General features: G+C 43.5%; 1 protein-coding gene across 6 annotated transcripts in view; it reads right to left on the minus strand.

Moving 5' to 3' along the window:
* Positions 1–12,129, minus strand: part of BRINP2 (BMP/retinoic acid inducible neural specific 2) — a 118,172-nt gene that overhangs the window by 46,276 nt on the left and 59,767 nt on the right. For all 6 annotated transcript variants that reach the window (XM_078356255.1, XM_054247492.2, XM_035279098.3 and 3 more), the window contains exon 2: positions 5,526–5,870. In XM_078356255.1, the coding sequence (XP_078212381.1) occupies positions 5,526–5,794 (269 nt within the window). In that variant the 5' untranslated portion in view covers positions 5,795–5,870. The remainder of the gene's footprint in view (positions 1–5,525; positions 5,871–12,129) is intronic.

Below are 12,129 nucleotides of genomic sequence, written 5' to 3' on the forward strand. Positions count from 1 at the left end.
AACTGGGTGGGCACTTCCTTCACGTCCAAGCTATTGCCAAGTCTTATTTTTCATCCTGAGGAATTCCAGATTTTCTTTCTTAGCGTTGTTGCTCTGGTTCCTGGTTTACTGCCTCATTTACTGGTCACCCGATTCTATCCCTGGTACCCCTATGGCTTTTTAGTTTTCAGCTTCGTTCTGCAAATATGCATACATATCCCATAATGTGATTACACTATGATGTCCCTTTTAGTCAATAAAGATAGTCATTTAATTCTGTTTTGTTTTGACTTCTAACATTTGGCTTCTAATGTATCCCCAGACCTTCCCTTTCCAAAAAGAGGTAGCTGGAAATAGATGTAATAATGACTAAGGTCAATATTTTGGAATTCCATTCAGCATTGCTTTCCTCCCAGCCACTCATCATTCTCTATGATTTCTAACTTTCTCTCTTAATGTTAATGTATTCTTTCCGAGTTTTAAATGTTTCATCATAGTGGCTTGGATTTTTTCCAATCCCATGATTATCTCTCTATTAAAACCTTAATACAAAAAAGAAATAAAAAAAAAACCCAGACTGCTCATTACTTTGATTTGTAGCAAAGAGAGAATGGAACATTACCGCTGGAGTGTTTCGAGAAACCATATTTACATTTGCATCAGCTCAATTTAGGTGCCTGATTAGGTGCGTGTTATGATGAAGATGCACTTACCAGTCAAAAGGAGGTGGCATGGTCTAGAGTAATGAGCAGAAGACTTCAAGTCAGGAGCCCTGAGTGCTATTTCTGGCTGTGACTGGCTACCTCTCTGACCTTGAACAAGTGCATTTCACATGCTTTAGACCCTAGGAGCCCATTGTAGGGCTGCTGTAAAAGGTTGGTCTCTAAGTATTTATTGCAGTGGGGGCTGTGGAATAGAGCAAGAGACGGGAGCCTGGAAGTCACACATGGAACGGGAGACAGGACCTGTGTTCTTCTAACTCTTACCATGAGCCTATTAAGAGACAGGTCTGAGAAGTAGGCTAATTGATCAGATCTTGTTTTGACAGTGCTTGAAGACATGCTGAGAGGTTGGTCAATGGTCAGTTTACAAGATTGTCAAAAATTGGGTGAGATGTCCAAGCCCATCCTGTTATCTAGGAGGGCTTAACCAGAGTGCATATTGTCTCTGTTCTCTTAGTGGTGTATCCTGAGACTATGCTGTCATCCCTGGGACAAAGAAGCCAGCAGTCACTGGCCACTGGAGGACAAGCCTAAGAAAGGCCCACTCAGTGAGCCATCCTTAACTTTAAAAGCAAGGGCTTGACCTACAGTAACGCTAACATATTCTGGAAACCATCTTACTCCCTCTGGTAGCCCACAAGGCCAGTAAAAATGTGCCCCAGAGAAGATCCAATTATTCCCTCAATTAAGTTTCCCTCCCAGCAAAGAGCTGGATTGAAGGGTAAGGGTTAACATGCTTTAAAAAGGAAAGCAAGAGAACAGTGTTCCCCATTCTAATACAGGCTGTTGAAGGCTAGGCCCTCAGCAGACATTATAGCAACACAGCCCCTATGATTCTTATCTCATTATCCTTCCTGCATAGGCTAATTTTTAGAGAACAACCTAATAATAATAGGCAGTATTTATTAAGCACTATCCTAAGTGCCTACATCAACTACCTTCTTTACTTTTCATGTTAATCCATTAGGTAGGCACTATGACTGTCCCCACTTTACAAATACGAAAATTGAGGAACAAGAAAATTATGCAATTTGCCCAATAATATACAGGTAGAAAGTTGCAGCTCCAGGATTAGAACCCAGGTCACCTGGCTCCAGGACCTTCATTCTTAAGCACCTATGTCTGTATAAATACAAATGTGTAATGAAGACAGCAGCAATCTCTGGAGGTCCATGATTAGAGAGGCTGCAGCTATTCTAGAATGACTAGTCATCTCAAAGTGAGAGCACACTCCAACATCCTAATAAGAACAGGTGGAATTTGTAGTTTAATATTAGAACTTTATTGTGCAATGGTTTTATCTGTTCAACAGGTAGAAGAGAAGAAGGGTCTCTTTCCTATTATGCAAGAAACCTTCAAGTGATTCTGCACCAAATATTCTGCCCCCCCTTGAATAATAGTTTGATTCTTCTCTACCACAGTGCATCCTCTTAAACTGAAGACACCTGTGGCTACTATCTGATTTCTATGTCCCAAAGGCTTCCTTAAAGGGTGAAACAAAACATTAATTCTGTTTGAGACCCAATATTTCCTCTTCAAAGCATTTCTGATATTCTCTGTTGTTGTTTTTTTTTCCCCCCCTCCTTTAGCTCTTCTGGATAATAGGGGAGGAATTTGGGGATGACTCTCGATGTATGTCTCTTTTTTGAGATGGAGTTTCACTCTTGTTGCCCAGGCTGGAGTGCAATGGCGCCATCTCGACTCACCGCAACCTCCGCCTCCTGGGTTCAGGCAATTCTCCTGCCTCAGCCTCCTGAGTAGCTGGGATTACAGGCACGCGCCACCGTGCCCAGCTAATTTTTTGTATTTTTAGTAGAGACGGGGTTTCACCATGTTGACCAGAATGGTCTCGATCTGTTGACCTCGTGATCCACCCGCCTCGGCCTCCCAAAGTGCTGGGATTACAGGCTTGAGCCACCGCGCCGGGCCCTCGATGTATGTTTTAGCAGTTTTCTTTGACCTGCTTTCGTCAACGCTAGCAAGGTCCAAAATTTGCCAGAGGAAATTGCCACTAGATACAAAATGAGGAGGGATAAAAATGAATTCCCACTGGGATAATGGAGAGCCCTACATGTGCTCATGAAGCCACCATTTTGCTTCATAACTAAAGGCAAAACTCTAGGAATGCTTCTGAAGCAGCGGTGTGTGACCGTCCTCTCTCTGTCCCACCATAGGGTCACAAATCAGAATACTACACTCCTGTCAGAATGACTGGTTACTGTTTCCCCAAGTACAGGTTCATGTGCAATAGCTGACCCCAGAATGGCACAGTGTAAGAGCTTGTCACATTAAATGATCAGAAAACCATTACCAACTGATAGAACAGTTGATGGTACAGAAATGATTACAGGCCTTCCCCCGGGCCAGCTCAGAGCTGCAGCCCAGGCGCTAAGTGGCTACCAGGCTGTCCAGAAGAAAATTCTCCTGAAGGAGAAAGAACTTGAGCATTTGTTCCCTCTAGTTCCTACAGCTCTTTGAAGTGGAGAATGGAGTTAGGACTCCCAGCCTGACTTCAATTCCAATACACTTAAAAAAATTATTTTTGGCAATAACAGTGCTTCTGTGAGATTTGGGATAAACTAAAAAGTCTAAGGTAAATTAAATCTTATTTTACCGGACTGGACGGCTTCTCTGCTTAAGTACATTCTAGAGTGTATTTTCGGGTTTTTTTTAAAGATTGAAAACTAATCTTTAATAAAGAGAAGGTCACTCTGAATTTGCCATCTAGAAAGTGTATGGAGGCATCATTGAGATTCTTAGGTATTTACTGACAGCTGAGTTAATCCTCTACTCTGTTCTTCTACTCATCTGCTTTTACCTGCACAGGTGTAAACTCGACCCCTCCCAGCCTGAGTTGGTGCTCTCTGCTTTGGTGACACTGTGTGAATTTCTGCTGTGGTCCTTGGAAGATGGCAAGGGCCAGAGTCACCAAATCAGGGAGTGTGAACTGTAATCTCTTCCAGGACCAGATCGCATCTAAGCACAGTGTGAGAGAAGTGGCCTGAAAGGAGAGCTGGGCAGACCATTGCTAAGAGTGGGACTTTGTTTCTATGAATCTCTGGGTCCACAAAGTACCAACCCCTCAAATATCTCTGACCTTGCTCCTTTGTCTGTACCCAGATATGGGAATTTTGAAGCAGGTGAATGGCCTCTATAAATGGCTATTGTGTTACCATTTGGGAATCTTCTGATGCTGTACTGGATACTCATAAAATCATACTTCTGAGACCCTTTACTAAACAGGTTGCATCGTTACTGCAGATGTTAAAAAAGAACTCCCAGAAAAAAAAGAGAATGTCTCTAAGTATATTTTCAGAACTCAGACTCTGCAATCTGACTACTTGGAGGTTAATCCTGGCTCCACTATTTACTAGCTTTGTGCCCTTCAGCAAGTTGCTTAACTTCTTTGGGCCTCAATTTCCACATCTCTAAAATGGGGAGAATAACTGTTCTTCCAACATAGGGTTGGAGCTACTTTATATAAGACATTCAAGGTGCTAGATCCAGCAAGAGGTCCAAAAACATTAGTGTGTTAATATGACCAGAAATGCATGTGCCAAAATGTTAACGGGAAACTTTCTATGCCAAAAGAATGCATGGTTTTGTGTTTTTGTTTCTCTTTGTGCTTTTTTACGTTTTTTTCAATTTGTTTTGGTTTTGCATTGAAAATTACTTTTTTTTAGATGAAGTCTTGCTCTTGTCCCCCAGGCTGGAGTGCAATGGCGCAATCTCGGCTCACTGCAACCTCCGCCTCCCGGGTTCAAGCGATTCTCCTGCCTCAGCTTTCTGAGTAGCTGAAATTACAGGCATCCACCACCAGGCTGGCTATTTTTCTTGTATTTTTAGTAGAGATGGGGTTTCCCCATGTTGGCCAGGCTGGTCTCAAACTCCTGACCTCAGGTGATCCACCTGCCTCGGCCTCCCAAAGTGCTGGGATTACAGGCATGAGCCACCACACCCAGTCAGAAATAAATGTCTTTGAACAAAGAAAAAAATATCAGCAAAGTTCCCAGAATTATCTAAAGATGCAGGTAAGGGGAGAGATGACAAGGGGGCAAATGGACAGCGGGATGGAGAGAGGTTTGAGTTCAGGGATGCACTGTGGGAGCCCTGGGGCTTGCTGGGTCACTCAAGGTGATGTGGAGAAGCACTCTATTTTTGAAGTGCTGCTGGTCCGGCAGCCAGGAATATGTGCCTGGCTTATTCCACCTGATGATGGATTAGGCAAGGCAAGTCTCAAGAGTCTGACTTTCAGCTCTGATGCTTCTGGGGATGGGCCTAAAGGGCCTAACCCCTTTTCCACACAAGGCCTGAGGAGCCTGGGGTGTTGATAAGGGTAAGGGCAGGTTTGTTCCTGATCCTGCAGGGCTTCCCAGACCTCTAAGGCAAGAGCTGGAGCTGCCCTTCCTTTGTTTGTATGTCTAAGTAATTACAACTCATGAAATTATCTAACCCATTAGTTAAAACCTGGCCCCAGTATTTGACTCTGACCTCCTATGGCATCCTGGGCCACATGCTGACTCCATACTGCCTGATTTGTCCTCAATTTATAAGCAGCACGACCTATAAATAGAAGCCCTTTTGCTAAGTTCCCCAGGAGGCATCAGCAGGTTTTCCAGCTTGTAGGTGTTTTCTCCTTTCTTTTTTTAAAAATCAACATGGTAGGCTTATTTTCCCTGCCCGGTGTTCCTCCAGCTTTCACCTCCAGTTCATTTTGAGGGCATTCCAGCCCATTTAGGGGTTTGGGTTGGCATACCCGCAGGGGCTGGCTGCACAGGTTGGGTTCTTAGGGAAGCCTCTGTGTCGGTGGAGGTCCCCACTTACCTATAGATCCTGTATCTGGTGGTGAAACCCTGGCGGTACCGCTCCATGAAGTCAGCATACTCCTGAGCGCGGTGGAAGGGGCCCCGGTCTGTAAGCAGCCAGTCCAGGGGGTGCTGGCCAGCCGCGGAGGCATGCTGCTCGGGGCCCACAGCAGCCGCCGTGGCTGAGACAGCCAACACCCAGCCAGGCAGGCCCAGTGCCAGCAGAGCTGTCCATGGGGCCGCCGCCGGCCGAAGCCCTCTAAAGCGAGTGCCGCACTGCCACCTCATGCTTCTCCCGGGCGGTTGGTTTCTTCATTCTCTCGCCACACTCTCCCGCTCCGTGCTGCTCCTCCAGGGCTCAGAGCTAGAAAAGTACAAAAGGTGATGTCATTTGGGCACTCTGGTCTTTCCCCATTGGCCTGTGAGCATCGCACATAATTGGGGTGGGCCCATTCTGGAAATCATTTATCCTCCTCACATAACGTTCTGGGCATTTCGCAAAGTACTTGAGGTACATCGTTTCAGTTAATCCTTAAAACAAACCTGTGAGGAAACACTATTGTCATCATTTCACAGAAGAGAAGATGAGGCTTAGAGAGAAAGTTAAGTAAGTTGCATAAGTTCACACAGCTCTTCAGTGATAAAACCAGAGTTTGAACTCAGGGGATCTGACTCTTCACCTTTATATTATGTTGCGTCCGTGTGTCCTACCTTGAACCACCCAACACTATCCATTTCTGTCTTCCTCCTCCAAAAATGCTCAATCTGTTCCTTGCAGTTGCCTCAGACTGTGGCCTTGAAGTAAGGTGAGAAGCCACCCTATTTTTCAGATGGAGAATTGTGAGGGAGAAAAGCAGTGAAGTTCCATTGCTGCTGTGAAGCTGAGTGAATGTGGGCAATCACTTCCTTCTCTGGGTTTCATGTACAGAAAGGCTTGAAGAGTTCATGTCTAAGACCTCTTCCAGGCTTGAACATCCAACCTGCTCTTTTACTGAAGGTCACGTGGGATGGAGTTGGAATGGGGAGCTCAGATATTGCATATGGCGTCATCAGAGCGGATCATGCACTCAAGGATATCTATCACGTTCTCACCTCCCCATGCAGCTTGGGAACACCACGAGAGCAGAGCTGAGCAATAACTGCTGTATCCTTCTATATAAGCTCCTGAGAGCAGATCGTCACACACCCTTCTTGAAGGAATGAATGAGTGCCCACCCTGTCCTCTGAGTTGGAGGGAGGATGCCAAGAAAGTAGTAGGATTCTGGCCTTCAAAATTCCTAGCTGCCTTGTGACTCATCACAGGTCTCTGATTTCCAGTGCCTACTCTTGGTCTGAGAATAGTGAGTCACCTTTATAAACTCTGGGCAGATGCCCATTCAGTACTATGGGACTTCTTGGAATTGTGACCATTTCCTCAGTCTTTAATTCCCAGCACACGCTGTCAGAATCTGCCCACCTCCCCTTGTCAGCACCATTTCAGTGTGTGCCAGAATAACCTCCGACCACCAGCAACTGTAATTCATAGCTTAAGAGTGTTCTCTGACTGCCAAAGCCCAGAGACAGGCTCCCTGGGGATGAGGCAAGGGCTGTTAATTCCCTGACAATTCCAGACTCTGGTAAAGGCAGGTAATGTGGACTTCAGCACTTGATTTACACCCCCTGCCAGAGTCCCCCAGGGAACTCTGGGCTGGCTCCAGTTCACCAAACCACCTGACCTCCATCGGATCAGTGTGAATCCCAAAGGGGCTGCACAGAGGCTGGAAACAAACATTAATTCTGGAACTCTCCAAGCCTAAAGGTTGGCCTAAGTTTGAGAGATCCATGCCTCACCAGTCATACAGGATGCTTTCAGAAGAGTAGCGATCCCTGCTGAGAAGGATGGAGGACACAGCATGAGAGGCTGGACGTTCAGCATCATTCCTTCACTCCAGCAAGTGGGTATTCACCACCTCCCATGTGCCGGGCAGCTCTTAGAAGTTTCCACAGTTCTCACAGAAAGTATGTTAAATAGCCATTATTAGCATGTTTATATTTTATTAGGACCCAGAAGAGTTGAGGTGAGAAACTGCAGAGGTAGAATATGAGCCTAGATCTGGCTTCATATCCAGACCTTGCTAAAGAATACAGTACAGCCTCAGGAACTAAGCAGGCGGTAAGACAGACCCTCACTTAATGAACTAGGGAGGAGGGGGCTGAGAGAAGAATAATGAGCCAGCTCCTGCCCTGCCAGATCTTCAAACATGATAAAATTCCAATAATTAAAACAGGTGATACCAGCACACAAATTGGACAGCAGATCAATGAAATGGAATAGATAGCTCAGAAATAAATCTTTTTATATATTAGAACTTAGCATATGAAAAAAAAAGCATCAGAGACCAATTGCATGGGGAATGAAGTATTTTTACCTAATATTGGAAAAGTAGTTTCATTTGGAATAAAAAGTTAAATGTAAAAAATAAAATCATAGAAAGAAGGAAAATCCCCAAGTGTTTTATAATAAGCATGCATTACAAGGGGGAAAAAAAACTCATTTGAAACTAAAAAGAGAAATCAGCCTTGTACATAGAGGGTATAGGCATTTTTTATATGGATGCAATCTGATGAGGATGCCCAAAATATTTCTCATGTAATCATTCACATATTCATTTATTGAAGAAACATAAATTGAGGGCTCCTAAGTGCCAGACACTCTGCTAAGCATTGACAATACAAAAGCAAGTGCTCATTACATTACCTGAAACTCTAACGTAGCGATTAATCTCTTTTATAAAATATTGTTCCATTTTGTTTACAGGCATATTGACAAAGGGGAGGAAGAAATGTTCATTATGGAGACTGCAGCTACCTGAAACTGGAGGCCAAGGCAGCCGACACAGCAAAGTGGATATGCATGGACGGGCTAGGAAGACACTGGATACAGGATTCCTGAATGACCAAGATCCTCACACCCTTCCGTGCATGCCCTATATGATCCCTTCCCCTTGAGTATGAGCAGGACCTGTGAGTATGATGGGATGTCACTCCCTTGATCAGGTTGCTGATCAGTTGACTTTGAGTGAAGATCCGATGAATGCACAATGCATTGAAAGTCCAGATGGCAGATAATATTTTAGATCCTGGTGGTGGCAGTGAGGACAAAGATTTCTGAATAACCTTGAGCAGTACCCTGGATGGGCCTGACCTACTCAGGTGAGCCTTTAGAAGAAAGTGAGGTGTCCAAGAGACAAGCTTCTGCTGACCTGGGTGACAGCAAACAGCCATATGGTGAACTGCTTATAGGGGCCAAATGGCTATGAAATATAGATGGTTCTGGAAGCTGAGAGCAGTTGCTAGCCAACAGCTAGCAAGAAAATGGGAACCTCAGTCATATGACCTTAAGAAAAGAAATTCTGCCAGTAACCATGTAAGCTTGGAAGAGGACCTAGAGCCTTGGAAAAGGACTGCATCCCTGGCTAGCCCCTGGATTTCAGTCTGTTTAGACCCTAAGCAGAGGATACAGTTAACCCATCCCACAGAAACTGTGAGATAATGCTTTCATACTGTTTTATGCCATTAAGTTTGTGGTAATTTGTTGCACAGTAATATAAAAATAATACAGACACATAAAAGATAACTAGCCTTTCCCATTATGCACAAGGCCTGGCCCAGTGAGGGTTCCACATGCTCCCTGAAGACCAGCTGTTACACGCTGTGTCAGAAGAAGCCAGCATGGAAGTTTCTTGAGCAGAATGAGACTGATATCTCCCCTAACTCAGCTGAGTCACAGCACACTCTGTCTACCTATTTTATGGACCCCTTCAGGTCAGAGACCATAATTGGTTTTCAAAAATATCTGATGAGTCAATTCCATGCATTTCATCGTGGGGTCATTGTGAGCTACTGACAATATGTGTCCCTTACCCCTTGGTGTGTTGACCTTCTGTGTTGCAATATGGTGGTGGTGTCACCTAGCAGGCAAGGGTTTTCTGAGGACAGGTGAGAGCACACATGTGAAAAAGCCGTGTGCTCCTTGAAAGAAGAGAGCTATATTAACTCAACGTGTGCTTCTTGTCATTCTTTGTTTGTAATTATGCTTTTTCAGAACTCACAATGTGCTAGAACCTGCCTGGTTATAGGAGTATCAGCTTTAGAATCAAATGGTTTTGATTGCCGGGCCAAGTCTGCTGAGCACAGCAAGAATGCCTGAATTCAGTGCTGACTGCTCCTCTCAAAACCTGGCCTGGGAATCATATGGTTTCTGCTTCACTGGTTCTTCTCAGGATCTGAAGACATTTGGACTAAAAAAATCTCTTTTTAAGAAAGAGAACTTTTAAACAGGTTTCAAAATTGGCTTTAAAAGAAAATCCCTAGAACACGTTCCTTCAGTTTTTAAAAAAGGACAAAATAGTTGCTGCATTGACAGTTGTGTTAAAATCAGGCTTTTTAAGGGGAACAGCTTTTGGCCATTGCCTATTTATGCTCCACAAATAATACCACTGGAAATTCTGCAGCAGCAACCTGTCAAGCACATTTTAACTGTGTAAATCCTTACAACTTCTGGTGGAACTTCTAATAAGCAGCAAAAGAAAACAGTATCTTCCCCATCATGCTTCAGTTCTTCCTTCCTGTCCTGAAACTGACTGCCTAAGCTAGCCTCTATGTTATATGTTAGCTTACTAAAATAATGGCTAAGCGAGTTCCTTCATGAAAAGAATTGTAAATTTACTTGTGAAAGCCAAATCATTTCACTTATTTAGACCACACTTACTTAAGACAGTTTTACATCTAAAGAAATAATAAATTAACTTTGTACCAAAGATACAGGTAAACCAAGTCATGGCTTTTCCTTGTTGAATGCATCAGCTCAAATCTGTTCTTTAAGCTATGGATTAAATGGGTCACAGTTTTGTCAATGGAAAAAATCAAGTATAGATGACGTCACGTGAGAAGTAAGCAGTGCAGTCTTCAAATGGTAGCATTTACAGGAATTATGTCTCTACCCAGCTCAGGTTATTACCCAGCTGAGGACTTTTTTGGAATTGTTTTGCATCCTCCTGTTGTTTTTAATATCCATTTATGCTAGGTATGTCAAAAGATGAAGCACTCCGGATTTGAGGAGTTAGCTGCTGGCGTACCAGGTCTTGGCAAGTGAGAGAGATTTCTTCATTGAAAATTATTGCAAAGGAGGGGTTGTATCTTGGACAGTTAAGGATATGGCTAAGCAATGGTTATAGACTTGGAGAAACAGTAAAATAGGTGCGAGAGTAATATCGTTAATGTTAATTATCATTAAGAAATACCAATATAAATCATTTCACATTTGTGAAGTAGTTACTGCTTATGAAGCACAAACAATAAAATCACGCTTTTTAACAGATGAGAATGCTGAGGCTAGAAACGGATAAGGGCACAGATTCCAGTGGCAGATTGAGGTCTTCCTACCCTAGATCCCATAGTATTTACACCTCACAGCATCAGTTAGATGGCTTACAGCTATTTAAAAAATAAAATAAAAGGGAGGTTTTGCCACTTACAAGTTGGTTCCCTCAGGCAAGTCACTACCCTCTGGGAGTTTCACTGTATCGTCAGTAAAATGATTTATGGGGTCAGATGATCCCACCTGCTGCTGCAATTCCATAATTCTATGCAAATATAAGGGGCGCATATGTAAGGGGAGAGGCATCATGATTTTAGCCTTCTTTGGAAGGAAGCACTGTGATTCAGAAAGGAACTGAAACATAAGAGAAGCAGAGTATAAAGCAGAAATTTTTGCCTGCTGGAGCAGTGACATTTCATAAAGTGATTAGGCAGTGACATTAAATAAGTTTTCAAGCCATTTAAGTGGTTAATTGGCCAACTCTGTTGAAGAGATGTTTCCTTGAATAAATCTGAAGGTGTCAGTGGTTAAAAACAAATCACAGGAAGTGTTATTTTTTTTGTCATCTGCAATATCTTGATGCAAAACCTCCTGTTTTTACAAGAAAGGGAGGGTAGATAGGAGAGATGACAGGACATTCTTAAAACCAAGGGTGGATGTTAGGGTGCTATCAGCTCAGATCGATGACTTTTATTCCTCCCTCTTCTTGCAATAATCTGTCAGCCTCAACAGAGACTAAGCATGGTGCTTTTGCCTTGATAATGTGCTCCTGGTTTCACTTTGTAGAGCCTCATCAACTCCCATCATTCTACCATTTGAAACCAGGTAGGGGTAACACATCTTGCCACTGGCCTCCCCAGGCTCCATGACTAGACTTTCAGCATCACCCTCAGGACTTGCATGGAACTGGCAAGCTATCGGTGATGCATTTCCCCACTGCTGGTCAGGAATGACTTAAAATTGGTGAGGGTATGGATATCCTCACTGTGTAGAATCAGGTTAATAATATTATAATTATTTATGCCAAGGTAAGAGCTAATCATAATTACTGTTTACTAAATGTTCTTACATTAATTTAAGACCTTTAAGAGAAGAGGCTGAGAGAGCCAAAGAGATTCTCTGGAGATCACTCCACAGTAGAAGTGAAACTTAGATATTCTGACTCTGAGACCTATAACTCAGCTCTCCTTAGCCTCACTCACCTCTGTTCATCAAACAGTCAATCAATTATTAAGTAATGTCTGTGCACAAGGACTGTCCCAAG

The sequence above is a fragment of the Callithrix jacchus genome, chromosome 18, assembly GCF_049354715.1.
Source record: "Callithrix jacchus isolate 240 chromosome 18, calJac240_pri, whole genome shotgun sequence".
Taxonomy (NCBI): domain Eukaryota; kingdom Metazoa; phylum Chordata; class Mammalia; order Primates; family Cebidae; genus Callithrix; species Callithrix jacchus.